Source organism: Suncus etruscus, chromosome 13, assembly GCF_024139225.1.
Source record: "Suncus etruscus isolate mSunEtr1 chromosome 13, mSunEtr1.pri.cur, whole genome shotgun sequence".
Lineage (NCBI taxonomy): Eukaryota > Metazoa > Chordata > Mammalia > Eulipotyphla > Soricidae > Suncus > Suncus etruscus.
Genome location: NC_064860.1, coordinates 23437666 through 23462568, shown reverse-complemented (window position 1 = coordinate 23462568; position 24903 = coordinate 23437666). Strand labels below are relative to the sequence as shown.

The 24903-nt window shown below is 36.9% G+C and overlaps 1 protein-coding gene and 1 non-coding gene across 2 annotated transcripts in view; both read right to left on the bottom strand.

Annotated features, from left to right (window-relative positions):
* SLC9A9 (solute carrier family 9 member A9) overlaps positions 1–24903 on the bottom strand; it is a 564963-nt gene that overhangs the window by 525116 nt on the left and 14944 nt on the right. The window contains exon 2 of the mRNA XM_049785894.1: positions 23746–23948. Coding sequence (XP_049641851.1) covers positions 23746–23948 — 203 coding nt within the window. The remainder of the gene's footprint in view (positions 1–23745; positions 23949–24903) is intronic.
* LOC126026950 (small nucleolar RNA SNORA14) lies at positions 1987–2112 on the bottom strand. Its single transcript, XR_007502133.1, has one exon. It is a non-coding gene; the product is annotated as a small nucleolar RNA SNORA14 (small nucleolar RNA).

Genomic DNA, 24903 nt, shown 5'->3' with positions numbered 1-24903 from the left:
TTTTAAAGTTGTCTAAGACTTATAGACATATTATGCAATTAGTGGGAAAAAAGAAAAAAAGCAAAACCAAATTTAAAATACATTATGACTATAATGTCATTTGGGGTGGGATTTGGGCCACACCCAGTGATGCTCAGGGGTTACTCCTGGCTATGTGTTGAGAAATCACTCCTGGCTTGGGAGACCATATAAGATGCTAGGGGATAGAACTGTGGTCTGTCCTAGGCTAGCACCAGCAAGGCAGACACCTTACCGCTCCACACCACTGCTCTGGCTCCTAATGTCATATTTTAAATAGAAAATCTGTTCTCCATTCTAAAACCTGCAACAGCAGATAATAACAGTAGAAGCAACTCACTGAAGCAACTCTGAAATAAAACCTTTAATCTACTGATTAGTTATTCATTCCCCATATATCAAATGTTTTCATTATATTTATTTTTTCTGATCAAATTAATTAATAATGATGAATCATTTTAGCTTCAGATAAAGATTTAGTTAATGTTTTCCAAATAAATAGATTTAGAAATTTTATTCCACTTTAATGTATAAAATATTTTCCAGGCAATGTGTAAGAACACATTGACAGTATATTGTGGATTTGGGGCCTGGAGTGATAGCAGAGCAGGTAGGGTGTTTACGTCACACATAGCCAACCCAAGTTTGATTACTGGCATCCCATATGGTCCCCTGAGCCTGCCAGGAGTAATTTCTGAGCTCAGAGCCAGGAGTAACCCCTGTTGCTACCAGGTGTGGCCTAAAAACAAAACAAAACAAAAGACCATTAAAAGTGGATTTTTCCAGTACTTTTCATTACTTTCCACTTAATCGTTAAGATTAACTTATCCATCCCAAAATGCCCTTTTGTAAAATATAATGAGATGAGATGCACAAATATTGAGGAATTCTTGAATTCAATTGTTGCTCTTTGCTACATAGTCTGGAAGTTAAAACTCATTTAATCCTGCAACTCAGCCTTTCTTTCCCCACTCCTTTCTTCTCTCTCTCACATACACATCACTTACACATACAAACACAATGGCATTTATCGTTTCGCTGCTAAAGTCTTTTTACAATTCAGTGTACATCAGAATCCTTCAGATTTATAATCCCTAACTTCCCCCTTTGTTGTCTACATTGTTACCATGCTCTAAAATCTCCTTTGATGTCACATTGCCCCTTCCCTGCTCTTCTGCACAATAGATGCTCTAAACACCCAAATGTCTTGTCAAGGCTTTGTAGGATTATGGCTGAAATGAAAGCTTATCAATGATTCCAAACAACCCTCAGTCAACTTGGCATTCTTCCATCAACTCCATTTACATTTACTAAATTATACATTTATTGAATTGAAAATTTGATAACTGAGTTAATCTTTACTAAAATGGACACAATTATGCATGCACCTCTTTAGGTATGAATTAAGCATGCCTAATTTGGTTCCATCTTCCAGTCAGTGCCCATCAGGTCACCACAAACTTCTTTCTTTTTCATTTTGTCTCCTTCACTCCAGTCTAGTAGTTGGGAAAAAGAAAAGCTGGGAAAGCAGGAGACTAACTCAGCAACCAGCCTTCTCATAAACTTAGTTACATACCCACTGATGAGACAATCTAGTGTCAACAAGTACTCAATCAGATCAGTAATGGCCCATCCATAACTATCTGCTCCTGGGTTTATTTATTCACTTACAGTGAATATGATACTGTATCTTATAAGGTTGTTGTGAACATTAAATTAATTAATATCTACAAGGCCCTTTGAGCTCTGTTGGCCAGGTGCCAATACTTTCAAGTATATTGACAAAATAAACCATGCACCAATATTTTTGAGGTACACTATTTGAAGAAAATGGCCACGAGCTTCTAAAAGTGGCAGCCCTGCACAAGTAGGCAAAAATACTGGTAGTACTCTTCTTTTTTAGTTTACTCTTTTATTTTAAGAGTATCTGCCGTACCAATATTGAGCTATGTTTCTGAGGCACTTGGAAAATCAATAGCATATTTGGGAATTGTCATAGGAGAAGCACAGCCCTTTGGACTCCCTGGAAATTTCTATATCATTCACTCATATCTTCGAAGCACAGGATGCTACCAAGACAGTTTAAGAATGCACAAGGCCTGTATTCTATGTCCACAGGTAAAAGTGGCACTGTGATGTATCTGGAATGATGATTCAGAGACTAGACTAACATAGGGAAATATTGGAAAGTTGTTGTTGCCTGGCTTTCATGTGCTAAATCTGGTTTCTGTTTCTTTTTCTCCATTTTGCTCATCTGGATGCATAAATATTATTTGTCTTTCCTGCCTTTTTAAATATAATCCTGATTATTATACATTGCAGTTCATTGATATGTGTATTTATGCTCTGCTTTACTGAAAACAAATACTCTTTCTTTACACCCATCCCTTTTGACATGTTAAAGCCCCACCTAGACTTAATTAGCTTGAGATAGGTACTTTTGTGTGACACTGGAGCTTTCTTCTCCTGGTTGTGGATTGAGCTGATCAGTAAAGATGTTTGACAGCCAAGGCTGGAAACCCCCAGACTTCATGCTTTTCTCCTTTATGTGTGTTTTGGTTTATTAATTCTTGTGGCAACCCTGCTTCAGGGTTCTCCAGGGATTGGATTACAGCAAGTGAGCCCTTACATATATGCATCACATTTTATAAATAAGAACTTATAAATTTAAGAGATGAAAAAAAAATCCAGCTCACAATCCTACCCTAGCACTTCAATACTCTAAATATTCCATTCCCAGCATGCAGGTTAACTAACACACTCTGAGTCAACACTTATGTTTTAAATAATCTTTCTATTTAAGCACTGGGATTACAAAATTGTTCATGATTGAGTTTCAGTCATACATTGTAAATTACCCTTCACCAGTGCACATTTTCCACCAACAATGCTCCCAGGGTTTCATCCATCCCCCTGGCCTGTCTCTGGGACAGACATTTAACTTCTCTCTCTGTCTCTGTCTCTCTGTCCCTCTCTTCCTTTTCTTTCCTTTTGAAACTGTGCTTTCTACGATTGTAAATGAAGGGGTACACTGTATCTCCTTCTAGTACCCAGTTCTTGTCCAGAGTGATCAATTCCAACTCCCATTGTCACAGTAGACCCTTTTCTACCCTAAATGCACCCATCACTCTTGCTACCATGAACTGATCCTCTTGGTCCTTATCTATATCAAATCTTTTTTTTTTATATCCCACAAATGAGTAGGATTAGTCTGTCTATTCTTATCCCTCTCATTTCACTCAGCATAATACTCTCCATATCACATCCACGTATAAGAAAATTTCATGACTTCATTTTTCCTAATGGTTGCATTGTGTAGATGTACCACAATTTCCTTAGTCACTCATTTGTTGACAGGCACCTGAGTTGTTTCCAGATCTGGCTATTGTAAATAGTGCTTCAACAAAGATAGGAATGCAGAGGACTTTTCTACATGGTGTTTTAGAGTTCCTAGAGTATATTCCTATGATTTATATTGCTGGATCATATAAAAGCTCAATTTCTAGTTTTCTGAGGAATTCCATATTGTTTTCCAAAAAGGCTAGAACAGTTTATATTCCCACAAGCATTGAATGAGAGTTCCTTTCTCCTTGAATCCATCCATACCAGCACTGATTGTTCTTGTTCTTTGTGATATGTGCCAGTCTATGTTGTGTGAGATGATATCTCATTGTTGTTTTGATTTGCATCTCTCTGATTATTAGTGATGTGGGTCACTTTTTTCACTTTTGACCATCTCTATTTCTTCTTTGAGGAAATGTTCGTTCATTTCTTCCCCCATTTTTGGATGGGGTTAGATATTTTTTCTTGTTGAGGTCTATCAAGTGCCTTGTATATCTTAGATATTAACTCCTTTTCTGATAAGTATGGAGTTAATAGTCTCTCTGACTCTGTGGATAATCTTTGTATCCTAATCATTGTTTCCTTTGAAGCACAGAAGCTTCTCAATTTAATGTAGTCCCATTTGTTTATTTTTGCTTCCACTTGCTTGAACAGTTATGTTTTATTTTTGAAGATTCCTTTAGCTTAAATGTCATTAAGTATTCTGCCTATGTTTTCCTCTGTGTACCTTATGGTTTCACATGTGATACAAAATATACATTTTGATATATTTTGATTTGACCTTTGTGCATAAAAGAGAGGTCTGAGTTCACTTTTTTTTTTTTGCATGTAGCTGACCAGTCTACAAAATAGCTTCTAATAAAAATAGATTTGTATAGTAAAGAGGAAGGCTATAATCTACTAGGCAGAACATTAATAAGTACATAAGAACCCTAAATGAGAAACTAGAAGAGTTGGAACTAATGTATTATCTTGGGGAGGATCTATTACCTTGATCTATTATCAGGGTCTTTCATCAAAATTAACTACATATATATTCTTCTCAGGTGCACATTGAACATTCTCTAGGACAGATCACATTTTAGGACACAAGTCTAACTTACAAAATTTACAAACATAATCATTATCCCAAGCACCCTATCAGACCACAATATCACAGAGATCAAGATTGTTTGTAAAAAGATGTGGAAAGCAAGCAACATGCTGCTCAACAACAACTGGAACAAAGAGAAAATTGAGAAGAAATAGTTTCCTTGAGACTAATGATAATGAAGAAACAAATTACCAAAATCTATGTGACATAGAAAAAACAAGGGTAAGACTCATTAGAAATATAAGCCTACATAAGGAGAGATGAAAAAGACAAAATCAACAACCAAAAAGCACACCTTAAATATCTGAAAAACCAACAACAAGGGAACACAAATACAAGTGAAAGAAAATAAATAATAAAAACCAGAGCAGAAAACAACAATTTAGAAATAAAGAAAACAATACAAAGTATCAGTTTAACCAGGAGCTGGTTTGGTTTTTTTCTTTGTTTGTCTGCTTGTTTGGTTTTTGGTTTGGGGGCCACACCCTAAAACGCTTTTGAAAGAGTCTAAGGATCAGGGATAGCATCTCTTCTTTGAATGTTTGATAGAACTTACCTGTAAACCCAACAGTTCCTAGATTTTTATTCTTAGAAGATTCTTTTTTGGGGGACCACACTCAGCTACACTCAGGGTTTACTCCTGGCTATGCGCTCAGAAAACTCTCTTGGCTTGGGGACCATATGGGATGCCAGGGGAATGGAGGGGGTGGGAATCAAATCACAGTCCATCCTAGGTCAGCTGCTTGCAAGGCAAACACCCTACTGCTGTGCCACCACAGGAGCTGTTCTCTTTTTTAAATTTATTATTATTATTATTATTGGTTTTGGGGTCACACCTGGCAGTACTCAGGGGTTACTCCTGGCTCTGTGCTCAGAATTCGCTCCTGGCAGGTTCACGGGACCATATGGGATGCTGTGATTCGAACAACCGTCATTCTGCATGCAAGGCAGATGCCCAACCTCCATGCCATCTCTCTGGCCCCAAAATCGTTGGCAAGATTCACAAGGAAAAATGGAAAAATGCTGCCTGTGTTTCTGAATACCTGAAGGTCACCTCAGAGGCCTAGGGAGCACACCCCCAAAAAACTGCATTTTGAAGCTGCCCAGTGAGTAAATTCTGGCTATGGGGGTCGCTGTCCAATAAGCTGAGCTCTCTGGCCTGCGGAGGCTCCACCCTGCTGTGCCTTTGTTCACTCTGAGGATTTTAAGGGAAACTTCTCCTGTGCCTGTCTGCCTGTGTTTCTGAATACCTGAAGGTCTCCTCAGAGGCCTAGGGAGCACACCCCAAAAAAACTGTCAACTCCCAAATAGCTTTTATGAAGCCAACATCACCTTGACACCAAAATCAGACAGAGATGCTGCCAAAAAAGAAAATTACAGACCAATATCCCTGATGAATGCTGATGCAAATATCTTCAACAAAATTCTGGCAAATAGGATACAATGCATCATCAAGACTATCATACACTATGACCAAGTAGGTTTCATCCCAGGAATGCAAGGATGGTTTAATATCCATAAATCTATTAACATCATACACAACATCAACAACAAGAAAAATAAAAATCCCATGATCATATCAATAGACACAGAGAAAGCATTTGATAAGGTCCAACACCCATTCTTGATCAAAACTCTCGCAAGATGGAAATGGAAGGAACCTTTCTCAAACTAGTTGAAGCCATCTACCACAAGCCAATGGCAAATATTATCCTCAATGGAGAAAAAATAAACGCCTTTCCTCTAAATTCTGGTACAAGACAAGGCTGTCCACTCTCATCTCTCCTCTTCAACATAGTACTGGAAGTTCTTGCTATAGTGATCAGGCAAGAAAAAGATATCAAGGGAATCCAGATAGGAAAGAAAGAAGTCAAGCTCTCATTGTTTGCAGATGAAATACTTCTCTACTTAGAAAACCCTAAAGACTCTACCAAAAAGCTTCTAGAAACAATAGACTCATATAGCAAGGTGGTAGGCTACAAAATTAACACACAGAAATCAATGGCCTTTTTATACACCAATAATGAAAGGGAAGAGAAGGAAGTCAAGAAGGCATTCCCATTCACATTAGTGCCACAGAAACTCAAATATCTTGGAGTCAACTTGACCAAAAATGTGAAGGACCTATACATAGAAAACTATAAAGCCCTGCTCCAAGAAATAAGAAAGGACACACGGAAATAGAAACACATACCCTGCTCATGGATTGACAGGATTAACATCTTTAAAATGGCAATACTCCCCAGAGCATTATACAGATTTAATGTGATCAAAGAAGTGGATCAAACACTTATGAAGTTCATCTGGAACAATAAACACCCTCCAATAGCTAAAGCACTCCTAGGGAAAAGGAAAATGGGAGGCATTACTTTCCCCAACTTTAAACTGTACTACAAAGCAATAGTTATCAAAACAGCATGGTATTGGAATAAAGACAGACCCTCAGATCAGTGGAGTAGGCATGAGTTCTCAGACATTGTCCTCCAGATATACAATTACCTAATTTTTGACAAAGGAGCAAGAAATCCTAAGTGGATCAGGGAAAACCTCTTCAACAAGTGGTGCTGGCAGAACTGGTTAGCCACTTGGAAAAAAGCGAACATAGACCCCCCAGTTAACATCATGTACGAAGGTAAAATCCAAATGGATTAAGACCTTGATATCAGACCTGATACCTTAAGGTATATAGAACAACACGTCAGTAAAACACTCCATGACATTTAGACTAAAGGCATCTTCAAGGAGGAAACTGCACTTTCCAAACAAGTAGAAGCAGAGATAAACAGATGGGACTACGTTAAGCTGAGAAGCTTCTGCACCTCAAAAGAAATAGTGCCCAGGATACAAGAGTCACCCACCAAGTGAGAGAAACTATTCACCCAACACCCATCAGATAAAGGGCTAATCTCCAAAATATACAGGGCACTGACAAAACTTTACAAGAAAAAAACATCTAATCCCATCAAAAAATGGGGAGAAGAAATGAACAGACACTTTGATAAAAAAGAAATACAAATGGCCAAAAGGCACATGAAAAAATGCTCCTCATCACTAATTATCAGGGAGATGCAAATCAAAACAATGATGAGATACCACCTCACACTGCAGAGATTGGCGCACATCACAAAGAATGAGAACAATCAGTGATGGCGGGGATGTGGAGAGAAAGGAACTCTTATCCACTGCTGGTGGGAATGCTGCTTAGTATAGGCTCTATGGAAAGCGATATGGAGATTCCTTCAAAATCTGGAAATTGAGCTCCCATTCGACCCAGCTATTCCACTCCTAGGGATATACCCTAAGAACACAAGAATACAATACAAAAACCCCTTCCTCACATCTATATTTATTGCAGCACTGTTCACAAAAGCCAGGCTCTAGAAACAACCAAAATGCCCTTCAACAGACGAATGGCTAAAGAAACAGTGGTACATATACACAATGGAATATTATGCAGCCGTCAGGAGAGATGAAGTCATAAAATTTTCCTCTACATGGATGTACATGGATTTATCATGCTGAGTGAAATAAGTCAGAGAGAGAGTGAGAGAGAGAGAGAGAGGCAGAATAGTCTCACTCATCTATGGGTTTTAAGAAAAATAAAAGTCATTTTTGCAACAATCCTCAGAGACAATGAAAGGAGGGCTGGAACTTCCAGCTCACTTCATGAAGCTCACCACAAAGAGTGGTGAATGCAGTAATAGAAATAACTACACAGAGAACTACCACAATCATATGAATGAATGAGGGAACTGGAAAGCCTGTCTGGAGTACAGGTGGGGGTGGGGTGGGATGGAGGGAGATTTGGGACATTGGTGGTGGGAATGTTGCACTGGTGAAGGGGGTGTTCTTTACATGACTGAAACCTAATCACAATTATATATGTAAACAAGATGTTGAAATAAAGGAAAAAAATTAAAATAAAAAGATAAAAGGGAAACTGCTCAACTAAATCAGATTAGAGATGAAAGAGTAGAAATAACAATAGATCTCCCAGAAATCAAAGATATAAAAGCTTATTATGAACAACTGTACTCTGTTACACTAGCGAACCTAGAAGAAATGGACAAATTTCTAGAAACACATAATTTCCCAAACTAAATGTGGTGAAAGTAGAAAGCCTAAATAGGCCAATCACAAGTAAGGAAATTGAAACAGTAATTAAGAATCTCCTGGGGCTGGTGTTATAGCACAGCTATAGGGCATTTGCCTTGCACACAGCTGACTCAGGACTACCTCAATTTGATCCCTGGTGTCCCATATGGTCCCCTGAGCCAGGAATGATTTCTGAGTGCATATCCAGGAGTAGCTCCATAGTGATAAGGCAAGACAATATGCTAAGGGATTTCAGCTTCAGGCCCAGGCTAAGTTATAATTCAGAGCTCTCTAGGATGTGGGTCCTAGACCCTGAGTTAGATTTTATTTATTTTTATTTAATGATTTTTTATTCATACTCATGTTTTTTATTGGTGTAATGAACCCTGTGGTGAAATAACATAATACCCACACACATAGATAACAATTCAATTTCTAAGTACTCATAATATACAGTTAAATTGGGGCTGGAGAGATAGCACAGCGGTAAGGCATTTGCCTTAGACGCAGAAGGACGGTGGTTCGAATCCCGGCATCCCATATGGACCCCCGAGCCTGCCAGGAGCGATTTCTGAGCATACAACCAAGAGTAATCCCTGAGCACTGCCGGGTGTGACCCCCCAAAAAAAAACCCCAAAATAAATATATATATATATAAATTTAAAATCATATATTAGATATATACACACATTTTTATCTGGCCATTAGCATTTTTTAGATTGTACTCTATATAATACTCTTCTAGAATTTATTAAGCAGAAAATAAAAGGTGGGGGGAGAGTCATTTTGAAATAAGATAGGGATATCATGCCCCTAGCATGATAGAGTAAGGAGTAGGCAATAGCCCTTTCCATCCAGCACCCCTAATAGTGGCTCCAAACATAAAAAAAATGCCTAACTCAGCTATGAAGAGTCCAGAAGGACAGTGGTCAGGGAGGATGGAGACACTACAGGTTCTTGCTAGACAACAATGTCTGCACACCAGGCAAGTGCTAACCTTCCACCAGGGTCTAGAAAGCAGGCTTGGAGGAGTAGCAGCAGCAGAAATGGAAGCTCTAGCAGGCCTCTTGCATCCCACTCAGGCTGAGCCATGAGCATTTGCCTCTAGCCAGGTAATTGGGCAGAGGACAGGAATCCTCTGCCCAAGAATGGGGATTCTCTTCATTAGGAAACTGTTCGACCACCAGCACAAATTATCATAGTTATCGAATTATCATAGTTGGGCCAGGTAATGTAGAGAAAACTGCCTTTCTTTAAAATGTTCTATAAATGAAATCGTACATCCATATCCCTAGAATGGGGGATTGTCTACAAAACTGATTGTAGTATAAATGGGGGGTTTGTACTATAAAATTGAAGAGATAGTGAACAATACATACATTTTCTTATGTGGTCTAAAAGTGGCCAGAATCTCTTTTTATGGGACATTTATTATACCAACAGAGTTGATAACTGTGGTAGTAGACAGAGAAATGATTTCTATAACTAGAGAATTCTACAAAATGTTAGCCTGTGAGAATGTAAGACAACCTGCATTGCTGACTTTACTAATACACAAGATGTTTAACCATCTGTGCCTGTAGCAGAAATCTCCCAATTTGGGGAATAAACTTACACTAAAGACCACCAGCAGTATAGATAGGCATGTTGTTCTCTTACTGGTGTGGCTTTATGGCAAGGACTAAATGGACAATGCCAAAATTAAGATGACCTCTGTTGACCTCTTATCTCACACTTTGTATCAATGAAATATTAGAGTTTACCTAAAAGTTGCAATGGTTTGAATATATTTACAAAAAGTAATTTAAAATTTCTCTATAAGAAAAAAATTTGGACCACTTCATTACATTGAACCTACTAATCTTCTTACATAGTTCCTTGCAAAGCAAAGTCTTAAAGCAGTAAGTGGCATTTTCTTATAATGAATCCCCTCAGTACATTGCTGTGACCTACGGGATATTTTTATACCCAAAAAATTTTAGCAAAAGGAAGTTCTTAAAGCATTGGGTGCTACTTTAATTTCTTCAGTGCTAATGTATTAGGTACCTAGGAAAGTAATGCTTGAATATCCTGACAAGACTACTTAATGGGGACTAGTGTGGTAACCCAGCAGATTTGCCTTGCATGAGGCCAACCTGGTTTCAATTGCCAGCATCCCATATGGTCCCCCCAAGCCTGCCAGGATAATTTCTGAGAGCAGAGCCAGAATTAACCATTGAGTGTCATTGGGTGGGCTCCCCCCCCCCCCAAGTAACAAAGTGACATGAATAACTATAAGCTTCCTCCTCCTCCTCCTTGTCCTATTCTTCCTCCTCCTCCTTCTTCTCCTCCTCCTCCTCCTTCTTCTTCTCCTTCTCCTCCTCCTTCTTCTCCTTCTCCTCCTCCTCCTCCTTCTTCTCCTCCTCCTCCTCCTCCTCCTCCTCCTCCTCCTTCTTCTTCTTCTTCTTCTTCTTCTTCTTCTTCTTCTTCTTCTTCTTCTTCTTCTTCTCCTCCTCCTCCTCCTCCTCCTCCTTCTTCGCCTTCTCCTCCTCCACCTCCTCCTCCTCCTCCCTGTTTGCCACTCCTGCTTTGTTGTGATGTTTATTCAATGCACATCTTATTTGGGATTCTATTCCTGAGCATTTATTTTTGCTTTATTGATCAGCTTCATTGATCTTAGAGTTTATATAAAATCTTGGGTCCTTGTTCTCAAGGTGAAAACATTTTTATCAGCCTTGTCCCATGAGCAGTGGGAAACAAAATCAAAAAGAAATATTCCATTTAGAGAACAATATCAGATGTTCTCTAAATTCAGGGTTATTTTGCTAAAGGGGTGGGTAGAAAAATAGTTAAAGTGGGAGACCTCATGCCCAGTATATATAATTTTGAGCACTACCAGATTCATTTCTTTGGCCCTTAAGCACTGCTGGGGATAGTCTTGGTGTCACCTATAAACATGTTAGAAGCCCTAACTACCAGATAGATCTACCAGAGTTCAAGGACCATGTCCGAATTCATCAAGTCACTCAGAAGCACCACTTTAAAGTATACAAATCTTAATTTGATGTTGTTTCTTTTTTCATTATGTTATACATCATTATGTGTCTGTGCTAAAGTCCCTTCCTCCTCCACCTTGCCCAGAAGTACCTGAATTTCTGAAGTAGGAACTTTTATTCCTTCCTATGTGGTATTACAGGTTGAACTCAGGGAATTGCACATGCAAAGCAAGCTACATCCTTGATACTTTTACTTCATACATGCCTATTCATGAACAATTCATATTACTTTAGCATAATATTATAAACAATTAGTGAATCTTTAAGTCTTATAGAAATTTGGTCATAAATATCTTTATGTGCTCAAATACTTTCTGTTCAAAATGAATCCATATGGATCCTGTCTATTCACTTATAATTCAGCACAATGTTCTATTGGACAAATATAACATGGTGGTTGTCTCTTCTCTAAAAAGAGAATAAGAGCACTTATGCTGTCACCTAATTCTTATTCTTACTAAAGAAAACAAAAGATTTTTGTTTGTTTGGGGACCACACACACTGTTGGCTTAGGACTTACTCCTGGCTCTGTACTCTAGGACACTGAGGGATCAGTCCTGGAATCACTCAGGAAATGCCAGAGATTTAACTCAAATGGACTTTTATTGGTTTATTTTTTTATAATACTATTTGCTATTTATTTAATTCTTATTGGACCATTTATTGAAATAAATTTTCTACATATCTGGCAAGGTTAAAGGTTGGAGAGTGGGAGAGAACCTGAGGATATTGGTGGAAGGAAGGGGAACTCTGGTGGTAGAATCAGTGTTGGAACATTGTATGTCTGAAACAACTCTATTATGAACAATTCTGTAAATTAATGTTTTAATAAACATTACTGAAAAAAGGTTTTCCTACTCTAATATTAGATATGTTCCCCTAAATTTATATAACTGACTATTTACTATTTTTAAATCTATCTCATTTAGTATGTAATATGCAATAGGAACCAACTGTTTATTGTTTTTCCATAAGAATAGCCAATGTCAGGAACAGTCATAGGGATCTGGTAGTTTGTCCCTTCCCACTAATTTTGGTTGACTCTATCATCATTGTCCAATGTATTTTTTAAAGATTCATAAGACATTTAGTCTAATAAATATTTGATATATATTATCTGATAGCTAACCTATTCAATACTTCAAAATGTAAAAAAATTCATACAGATAGAAATTCACTAGAGTATGATTTACACTAGGAAACAACTCAAAATCGAAACAATTTACATTCATTTCCCTGAATTAAGGAAATTTAGCAAAATTTGTAGAACTTTAGCAAAACTTATAGTGGTTGTACAATATTGTAGAATTATTTTGATTCTTCCCTTAAAAACATTTTTCCTATTTTGTTTCTAATTTGCACTATTCTAAGTATGTTAAATATTGTTTTATATGTTATTTGGTAAGTTGTATAACTTCTTTGGAAAAGTGTATCCCTGTCCTTTATTTAACTGAGCTCTTACTCTTTTGGTACTGAAGTAAAAGCGTTCTGTTTGTTTGTTTTGGGGTCACACCTGGCAATGCTCAGGGATTACTACTGGTTCTGTGCTCAGAAATAGGCCCTGGCAAGCTCAGGGATCGTATGGGATGCTGGGAATCAAAGTACTATTGGTTCTTGGTTGGCCACGTGCAAGACAAATGCCCTACCATTGTGCTATGTCTCTGGCCCCAAGAGTTTTTTAAGTATATCCATTATATGAGACCTTTACATATGTAATTTTAACTAATTTATGAGATCAAACATATATAATTTCTTTTGCTGTTCATTCCTGATTTGAATGCCAGAACACTGTGGGGAGAACTGGGACACCTAAATGACTGGGTCACCTGCCCACTTTCCATTTTCTCCTTCATAAAATCAATGATGATGATAATACTTGTAGTCATTTCAGGAATTTACTACTATAATCAAGATTATATTTCCTCATAAGAGTTTTGTAGTACCAGTTCTTATGACTAGATCACCTTTCAATATATATGAAATTTGGTACACGATATGAAGTAAAAATTCAAATTTTTTGCTTTGTATATGGCAATCCTGTTATGTCAGCAGCATTTGTTAAATATTCATCCCTTTTTTATTTACTTCTACTGGGAAAAAATAACTTTCCTATTAGCCTCAAATTAATAATATGTATAGTTACTACATATTTGCAGTTATACCACAATATAAATCACTTATAAAACAATATAAATCACTGATAAAACAAATATATTTATTATTTTTAATTATTTAGTTTAATTTAATTTTATTGAAACCATTGTGATTTACAAAGTCCTTCATTGTTGGGTTTCAGACAATGAATCAGGGCCAATCTCACCACCGGCATTGACCTCTCTCCACTATGTTCCCAGAATATATCCCATACCACTACCCTTTGCTTCCTAAGTCTGCCAATTTAACAGGTTTATTTAAAGTTTAGATGGTTGGAGTTGGAGTTTCTTGATTCTATTGCTGTTGTCTTTGGCTTGGATATTTAGTTCTGTCCTTTTTTTCCCTTTATCTCCTCCAATGTACCTGAGACCATTTGGCCCCTGGCCTCCACCCTTTCATATTTGTGAAAACACATACATTTAAAAAAATCAAAATAATAAATATCTGAAGTAGAATGGAAGTTTTTTAAGATCAAGAAATAAGAGAAAAAAATAAGTGAAAAAAAGTTAAGATATAGTGACTTAAATTCGTAATAAATTTTCTATGCAATAAAACATCTGAAAAGTCTTGAACAGAACCAGTAAGGTGAGCAATACATTTTTTACTAAATGGTTATTTTCATATTTTCTTATTTATTTATTTATTTTGGCCATACTGGGTAATGCTCAGGAACTACTCCTGGCTATGCATTCAGAAATAGTTCCTGGCTTGGGGGACCATATGGGACGCCTAGGGGATTGAACTGTGGTCTGTCCTAGGCTAGAATGGGCAAGGCAGATGCCTTTCTACTTGTGCCACTGCTCCGGCCCCATTTCTTTTAAGTAATTCATAAAAAATACTTGCCACTGGGTGCTCATAGTTTTTTTTTTTAAATTTTATTGTGACCAATGTGAATTACAAGTCTTTCACAGTTATATTTAAGGTACATAGTGACAGTGAATTAGGGCCTTTCCCACCACCAGTGTGGTCTTCCCTCTGCTTCTATTCCAGGCATGCATCCCACACCGTCCTCCTTTGCCCCCTGGACTGCTAGTATAACAGGTCCCTTTTGTATATAACTTGTAGATTGGGAATCTTGATTCTGTTGTCATTGACTGTGGGTTTGGTATTTAGGTCTGATCATTTTTATTTCCACTCAATGTTCATGCTACTGTTTGCTCCTAGTACCAACCACACTTTTATTTTTTCCCTCAATTTATGAGGCAGAACAAGATGATTCAAGTTCTGTGGTTCTGTTGGGGAAAAAAAAAGAAAAAATAAACAATGCTGGGAGGAGTCTGTTTAGGAGCTATCAATATCAATTTAAAAGAAGAAAGGGAAAAGAAAAACAAAACAAAACAACAGCAACAACACAAACAAAACAGCAATAATAAACAACAACTAAACAACAACAAGAATGAAGAAAGAAAAAAGGAAGGAGGGCTGTGTGGCAAGGTTTTGTGTTTTGTGGATTTTTTTTTTTTGCATAGGCACAATAAGTATTGGGAAAATTAGAAAGGAAATTCACTTGGCCTAAGAGATACAGGGTTTCTCCACCCTTAAAGCACAATGTCATGGCAACAATTACAGGCTCCAGACATACTCAGTGTGGAACCCCTAGATCTTTTTATGGTGTCAGGAAAGGTTCTGCTCAGTTTTGGTTGTCAAAATCCACTGAAAGATTAACAATAGCCCCTTAAAAACTACTCAGTTATGAAAGTTAATGGTTAAAATGAAGATCACAAAAATAAAAAAAACTTTACACTGCAATTTGTATATGCATAACAAATCACAAAGAAATTGAATGATGTGGAAAATAAGTAAATAATAATAAATTATTTATTAATAAATTATCTTTGAGAAACTGTGAAACTATTATACAAAAGTAGGGTTACTATTTAAGTAACTAAAATTTCAGAAGCAATAAATATATTAAGGTAAATGGGCTCAGAACAAGTCACTTTGGTATGAGGTTAATTTTCAGCTAAATAAAGTGAAACCCTGTTGTCTCCAGAGAAATTTTTACAACTCCTTTATCTAAAAAATTAAGAAATATAAGTGGGGGGGGGAAGATGGTGGTATAGGATGCATTCTGGGATGCATTAGTGGTGGATAGAGGTCAACACTGTTGGTGTGAATGGCCCCGATTCACTGTATATCTAAAATTTAACTTTGAAGGACTTTGTAGATCACAGTGGTTTCGATAAAATAAAATTAAAAATAAGAAATACAGACCCTTCTTTCCCCCACAGAAACTGTTGTCCTTGTCATCTATGCATATCCTCCATTTGTACATAATTAAATTGATCTGCTACTGTCTTATGTTATTTTTTTTTTGGGGGGGAGCATACCCGGCATTGCTCAGAGGTTACTCCTTGCTCTTAGCTCAGAAATTCCTCCTGGAGGGCACGGGGACCATATGGGATACTGGGATTCAAACTACCATCCTTCTGCAAGCAAAGCAAACATCCTACCTCCATGCTATCTCTCGGGGCTCCTGTCTTAGGTTATTTTACTTATGTGCCCAGCCAGAGAAAAACCTAGAGAAGGGGAAAAATTTTCCCTCCACACACAAAACTGTGAACATTACATCTGCCAAAATCACAGATTTCCTTGGAGATAGGTAATATCTCTAACACAGAGTAAAATGAAATCCAGATTTAAGAACAGAGCATCATTCTGAATATCTCACAAAGCACCAACGAGTCAGAAAACATTATTGGTTTTTAGATTTTGAGAAATCTTCACCACGTCATTTAATCTTTCAGAATCTCTGTTGCTTTATTCCAAAACTCAGAGGCCATAACTTTTTTAAATTATAATTGTTTATTTAATTCAAAATGTATTTTAAATTTTATTTTATTGAAATTATTGTGATTTATAAAGTCCTTTATAGTTAGGTTTCAGACATACAATGAATTAGGGTCAATCCCAGCATCAGTATCGACATTCCTTTACCAATGTTCCCAGAGTATATCCCATATCTTTAAGTCTCACAGAATAATGGTGAGATTGAAATGAAACCTGCAATGGAAAAAGCCTTAAAAATTTACAAACTACTGTGGTAGAAAACAGAGCACAAGGGCTGAAGTTCAAGTTCTGTTTTCTTCACTCACAGCCTGGTCTCTATACCACTGTCTACCTCATCATCTAGTAAAAATAACAACTGACATTTCCATAAGACAACTGTATTTTAATAAATAGCTTTATGTGTAGTCTAATTTCTCTCTATAGGAACATTTTGCGATAAAAACTGCAAACAAGGTGCTGGAGAGATAGCATGAAGGCAAGGCATTTGCCTTGCATGTAGAAGGACTGTGGTTTGAATCCAGGCATCCCATATGGTCCCCCAAGCCTTCCAGGAGCGATTTCTGAGCGTAGAACCAGGAGTAACCCCTGAGTACTGCCAGGAATGACCCCCCAAAACAAACAAACAAAAAAAGAACTGCAAACATTTATAACAGAGGGGGAAAGTAAATGCTCACAAAATTAGGATATTTGCCTTAAATCATGTACCTGACAAGTAGCAAACTTGCAATATCTACTTTCTAATTTTGACTCTTTTGAAGATCTACTTACCTACCTCTCTACTTCAAAACACCCTGGATCCTGACCTTTTAATGCACTACATATATTTTGATTGACTCAAACTGGTTGCCTATGGACTGGAGCATAGTGAGATATGAGAAAACAAAACAGCAAGTGTGAGAAGAATCTGGGCCCAGGAGCTGGTCATTCAACATAGTTGAAATCTTATGTACCAAGACTGACTCACTGGTCAACCTCAACTGCAGCTAAATTTCAGTCTATCTTGGCTGCTTTTCTAGAAAAATGATGCTTTCAAATCCACAAACATAAAGGATAGTCACAGTCTCAGAAATTGTTTTTATTTGCCTTACAATTTTTCTGCATTTGTGTTATCTTCATCAAGCCTTTGCTCTGAATGTCTGTACAACTTTACATCAAAAGAATCTCCTGAGAGCAATTGGCCTGGGAAAACTGGCAAATAGCAGCGTCAGCAAGGACTAAGCAAGCATGCCTGAGGAGATTGGAGGAAGAGGAAGTGCTAAACTCAGCAGAAAGTGATGTCAAATGGCTCAATTTTATAGTAAAATAATATGTTCTCTTCATGATGCATTTGTCTTAAAATTAGAGCCTTTGAAAACTGCATCAAAATTGCTCTTTCATGAGCACTTCAAACTTTAGAAAAGCCAGGGCCGGAGAGATTGCATGGAGGGAAGATGTTTGTATGCAGAAGGATGGTGGTTCAAATCCTGGCCTCCCATATGGTCTCCGAAGCCTGTTAGGAGCAATTTCTGAGTGTATAGCCAGGAGTAACCCCTTCCGGGTGTGACCCAGGAAAGAACGAAAGAATGAATGAAAGAGAAAAAGAAAGAAAGAAAGAAAGAAAGAAAGAAAGAAAGAAAGAAAGAAAGAAAGAAAGAAAGAAAGAAAGAAAGAAAGAAAGAAAGAAAGAAAGAAAGAAAGAAAGAAAGAAAGAAAGAAAGAAAGAAAGAAAGAAAGAAAGAAAGAAAGAAAGAAAGAAAGAAAGAAAGAAAGAAAGAGAGAGAGAGAGAGAGAGAGAAAGAAAGAAAGAGAGAGAAAGAGAGAAAGAGAGAGAAAAACAAAAAACTTTAGAAAAGCCACGTCCATCAAACTTTCCCAAATGCTGAAGGTGTTAAGGCAGAAGAAATATTTCCAACATGCATGAAAATGCATGGCCCATTCTCCTTTCATGAAAAGAAAATCTCTAAAGTAGGTATCTGTGATACCTGTTTTCTAGAGAAGGAAAACTGTGAGAAATTACTTGTCCAAGACCTCAAGGAGAAATTATTGTCCAAGACCTCAATTGACAAATAAGCCTTCACCCAATCTTTTCCAGATCCTCCAGAATCAAAAATCTTCTTCTCTTTACCCAGCCATCCTGACTTGATAATTTGGGGTTGAGCCTTTTAGAAATTTAATATTTGGTGTAGCAAACAGTCCTAAAACTAAGGACACATAGATGAGATTTCTTTCTAGTTCTTTCTTTATCTTCCCCCCAAAGAGACCCTGGCTATTCTGCACAAAGCTCTCATTGGACAGTGACTTTCTCGAGTCAAACACCTCTGGACTCCATAAATGCTTTGTCCTCTGACCTTTGCAACCAGGATAATCAAGGAAGGGGGAGAATAGGAAGAAGAATGGGATTTATCAAGAAAGATATAAGAATTAACATCTGAAGTTACAAAATTTTAATATAACCATTATGAAAATTTGGGTGAAAAAAATCTTAAGGCATGGTTTCAATGATGCAAAACAACGTTCTTCTTGAAATGTCACATGATCGGTCCTTGCTATAAGGATGCCTTATATAAGATCTCTACTCCTCAAAGTATCTCTCACAGTAGTAGATGCGAAATGGTAGTAGCTTCAGTGACCTATTTGCAGCTGCAAAGTCTCTCATTAAACAATAGACAGGATACATTACTCACTGTGTAACTTGCTCCAAAATAACTTCCCTTAACAAGTGTTAGTGTCACTTGTGACACAGGAAGTGAGAATTCAGCAAAATAGCCACTGAGTAGTTTCCTTTGACTTTTCACATTACCAACTGATTTATGACTGACAAAAAAGTACAAATTTAACTGTGCTGACATCCTTCAAAAATCAACTGAGTTTGCAACCCCTTTCCTGCCAAATAACCTATTGATGCTTCAAACTCAATATGGTAACTATGACATGTGCTAGGTCGCCCATGATAAATAAATGAGTAATAAGATATATTAATTCCCTTCTTTTCAATTATATTTGGTACTTTCCCCTACAATCAGTCTCCCAAAATTCAGCTTCCCTGTTCCTGCCCACCTTCATCTGGAAACCCCTGGGGCCAGCAGAACAAACTCTTCCATGCCATGCCCATTTGAATCACACTCTAGAGCTTTTTTATCCCTTATTTATTTTTCCATCTGTCCTTTGGTTACCATCTAACATGAGTCTTCATTTGCCTCCTTGTCTTGACATTTTTTCTTGGACCCCTCAGCCTAACCAATCTTTTGTTCCGGTAAACTTTAAACTCTTCCATTGATTGTAAACAGAGTAGTCTTTACTCACTATTATTCTGGGATTCTCTTAGCAAGCTCTGCATTATTTCCAATCCTATAAAGCACTCACTAGTTTTCTTTCTTTCTTTCTTTTTAATTTTTTAACAGCCTTGATGTCTTCCTGTCTAGGTATTCCAAATCTTTTTTCTTGCCTACATGTCATTATTTTCTTTGTACTTAGAAAATCCCTCCCACTTTCACACAGCATATATTTTACTACCACATATCAACTCTCTTTCTCTGAAATATTTCCAATCATCTCAAACATTAAATAATATTTTCTACTTCTGAGTGTCTTGCAGGAATTGGCCCAATTTTTTTTATGCTTGCTTGGAGAATTTTTATTTATATACTGTGTTTCCCCTGTTTTACCAGTAAATTTCTTGAGACTGTATTTTATTTCACAATTAAAATGAATGGGACTTTCTCAATTCATCCGTGCTAAAAGAAGAATAAATGAATAAATCCTGATGAAAGTTATTTTATCACTTGCTCTTTAAAAGCTGGCACTTTTAACATTCTAATAATTTCAAATTCAGAAATGTCAACAAATATTTTGACACTCCTAAACTTTAGTAAACAATTAATACTTGCAAATCTATTGTGTAATAGAATATACCCCACCCCTTTGATTAAAGTGACCTTGACAAAATTAGGACAATCTTATAAATGATTCTCTAAATTGAATCTGGATAGACACTAAGCAAAAAGATCCAGTCGAAGTCTCTCAGAAGGTTGAGACCATCAGCCATTCCTAATGTGTAGGGAAAAAAGTCTTACCAGTATCTAAGTGAAATATTTTTATTTTCAGCACTTATCTGTGTTGAACATGAACAAAGCAAGCCTGGCATGTACACAAAACATACATATCCTGAATTGCTATATGTTTACACAATGGTATGAAAGTTCAGTGCATTGATGTTTATAAAAATGCCAACAGCTCTCCTGGTTTCCATTTCTGTGCCTTCTTAATGGCAGTAACCTGGGAAGTGATCAAGTCCAACTCTATTTCCAAGCAGATGATTGCTTCACCTTCCCACCAATATTCATTCTGTTCTGTTACAAAATTTTACAAGAGAAAATGAAAAGCACAGGAGTCTATTACTTCTCTCCAATCCCCAAAGTCAGGAATTTCATTCAAGTCTCAAAATAACACTCTTTTAACTGAATGTCAGCCTCATTTCCTCTAAAGCTCATTTTAGAAACAAAAGCCAAATACTCCCCATAATCTATACCACAAAGGAAAGGACCCCAGTAGGCCACATAAATGACCCCCGCTCCACCCCATGGCTGACCTCTTCCTGCAAACATCTATATGATACCTCTTCAGAAACAATATTGAAGAAAAGGGAGAAGGAGAGAGAAAAAAAATGCCTGCCATAGTTTTTCTAGACTCTACATAAGAGTCTAGAATCTCATCTCCATAGATCTCACTGTGAGATATTATGAGACCTTGTTAAAGTATCCTGTTCTTCTCTGTCCACAGGCCTACTTAGGACTCTCGCATAGTGGTGCAGAAGACAATAAATCATTCGCCTCAGAGACAAGCACTGTGTGTATGTGTGTGTGTGTGGGGGGGGCAGTTCTGCCTCTTCTTTGACCAATGAGACTTTGCATCATCTAATTTCTGTGGACAGAAACGAACTGTCTGTTTGTAAAAGTAAGTTCATTGCAAGCATAAATCACTTAGAGAACTACAAGTCTACAAACTCTAAGATGATTTTCAAATACTCCAGCTATATCTGCTCAGAGCCTTACATTTATCATAGCATTTATTGTGCATCAAGCACTGTGATAGACACTGAAGCAGTATTGGTCAAAAGAAGTACTGAGCCCTGCCCTGTGTAGCTAGATGGCCAGTGGACAGTAACAATGAAAAGATGAGGTGCTGGAGAGATAGCACAGCAGTAGGGCATTTCTTTGCACCCAGCTGACCCAGGACGACCTGGGTTAATTCCCAGCAACCCATGTGGTTCCCTGAGCCTGCCAGGAGTGATTTCTGAGCACAGAGCAAGGAGTAACCTCTGAGCGCCACCGGTTATGGCTCAAAAACAAAAAAAAAGAAAGAAAAGTATTAATAAGTACATGATTAATTTCAGAGAAAATATGAAATGTAAGACAAAAATTGGGGCTATAGTGAAAAAAATTCACAGGGATGATCTTTCTCTCTAACAATATTTCAAATTAAGATTCTAAGGATGAAAAAGAACCTGACATTTGATGGGAGAAATTAGGCAAAAAGCATGACATATAGAGGTTCTGGAGCAAGAAACTGTATAACAGAATAAAACAAAATATGTTGGAAAATCTATATAACCATGAAGTTGCAAAGAAGAGGCATAAGAAGCTGAATCTCCTTCAGCATGAGCACACACAGGACTTACTGGTTTCTAATATTAGAAATATTAGGAACCCATTAGAATCACCAATCTTTTAGAAATGCCAAAGCCTGAGCCATTCACTAAAACCTATAAAAGCACAAAGTCCAGGGATGGACTCTAGGCATAAAATATGTTTTCAGCTTCAACTGATGCCAAAGTTCAGACAATCTGAGAAGGAAGATGGGGGGCATTGGTGGAGAGAGGTTGCACTGGTGAAGGGGGGTATTCTTTTTTATAACTGAAATCCAACTGCAAACATATTTGTAATCATGGTGCTTAAATAAAGATATTAATTAAAATAAAAGAAATTGTAAAATACATAAACAAATAAATAAAGTGGAAAAAAGTACTTAGACCTATTTTTATATGAAAATTCTTATCTTTTTTATCTAAAATATGATAGAATTCAGCTTAATGAGCTTGGGTCTTTATTGCTTTGTTTTGTTTTGTTTTGTTTTGTTTTTTGGGGCCACACCCGGTGATGCTCAGGGGTTACTCCTGGCTTTGTGCTTAGAAATCACTCCTGGCTTGGGGAATCATATGGGATGATGGGGCTTGAATTTAGGTCTGTTCTGGGTCAGCTGCATGCTAGGCAATGCCCTTCTACTGTGCTATCGCTCAGCCTCCTCTCTATTGCTTTTAAGATGGCATCTGCATATTCCCATCTCTTCATATTTCTTTCCCTCTATCTTTGGACTTTATAACTTTCCCATTCAAGGCCTTAAATATTGTCATTTTATAATCTTTTCCTTCCTACTCCTGAACTTGTTTATAATTTTTTAATTTTAGTCACCTTTATTTAAAAAACTGCTAATGATATAGTTCTCTATATCAATTATTTCATCATTATCCCTTTCACTAGAGGGATACTTCCCTTAACTACTTCCCTTAACCTTTGTCACAAGGTCTCCCTCTGGATCCTCTCCCCTCTTCCCACCACCCCACAGCTGTCTTTCTCTTAAAGTAAGCTCAATACTCTGGACTAGCCTTCACGTTGTTACTTTTGGTTATTTGTTATTCATAGACTGTGCTTTTTAATATTCAACATATGAGAGAGATTATTCTTATCCATTCCTCTCTTTCTGTCTGGCTTCAAGAATTACTATGTGATTATAAATAGCCCCATGGCCAGTGTCTTTTGTATTGGTTGCCTATAACCAGTCATCTTAGATTGAGATTTGAAATAGCAAATTTTTTTTTCATTCCTCTCCACTTTCTTTTTAGCTTAAAGAAAGTAGGTTTAAGCTGAGTAACAAGCTGGGAATAGATACAATGGCACCAGTATGAACAAAAGAATCACAAATGAGTGTTAGGAAAGGTGGGATTTATTGTTATTTATTGTCTTCTCTTGCTTTTATTACCTTTCCGTCTTTTATTTTCATCTTTTATTATCTGAATTACTATTTTTCACTTAATATAATTGTATCTTATAATGATTATATAAGCTCCATTTCTTTTAATATGTTTGAATATAGTGGCTCATACTTGATGCAATTAATATAATTAAAATAAGTATGTTATATGATACATTTATACATACACACAACATCACGTGCTCTCCTTACCTTTTCAAGTATTGCATTGCCTTGGTGAGGACTGATGTTGTGCTGACTTATTTCTCTTTTGTATTTATATTCATAAACTTGGTCAGTGATATTAATTAGTAGAGTTGATGGACTGAAGGCCAATTTTCCACAGTCATAAACAGTTCCACTTTCAATGTCAGTTGGTGCTGTGGCATATCGTAAGATCAATCCCATTATAAGGCCTATAATAAAAAAAGTCATTTCATTGGATAAAGGCAATCATAGTTGTTTTATGTTTCTAAAAATATAAATTGAAATTTGTAGAAGTTACAAGAGAAAAGTTTGGACATTGCCTGCTAAGAAAATTATCCATTTCCCCCATACCAGTTTAAAATATAGCATTGTTGAAATATTCATGGAGGACACCAATGCTTCAATATCTAGCATACATTCCTTTCTTTACTCCTTAAAGTATCAACAAATCTTGGAGAAAAGAATTACTCATCTTTTCCATTTGCACAAATGATTCAAGAAAACACTTGCTCTGTGATATCCTGAATAATCTATTACTTCTTAGATCATTGCTTTGATACTAATCAATCAGAAAAGTGGATTTCCCTGGAGAATGTTTGCAGCTCACAGATTAGTATGTAATATGCTGAATAAGCCCTTTTTTTTTTTTTTTTAATTTTTTTTTTATTTAAACACCTTGATTACATACATGATTGTGTTTGGGTTTCAGTCATAAAAGGAACACCACCCATCACCAGTGCAACATTCCCATCACCCAAGTCCCAAATCACCCTCCTCCCCACCCAACCCCCGCCTGTACCCTAAACAGGCTCTACATTTCCCTCATACATTCTCAATATTAGGACAGTTCAAAATGTAGTTATTTCTCTAACTAAACTCATCACTCTTTGTGGTGAGCTTCCTGAGGTGAGCTGGAACTTCCAGCTCTTTTCTCTTTTGTGTCTGAAAATTATTATTACAAGGGTGTCTTTCATTTTTCTTAAAACCCATAGATGAGTGAGACCATTCTGCGTTTTTCTCTCTCTCTCTGACTTATTTCACTCAGCATAATAGATTCCATGTACATCCATGTATAGGAAAATTTCATGACTTCATCTCTCCTGACAGCTGCATAATATTCCATTGTGTATATGTACCACAGTTTCTTTAGCCATTCATCTGTTG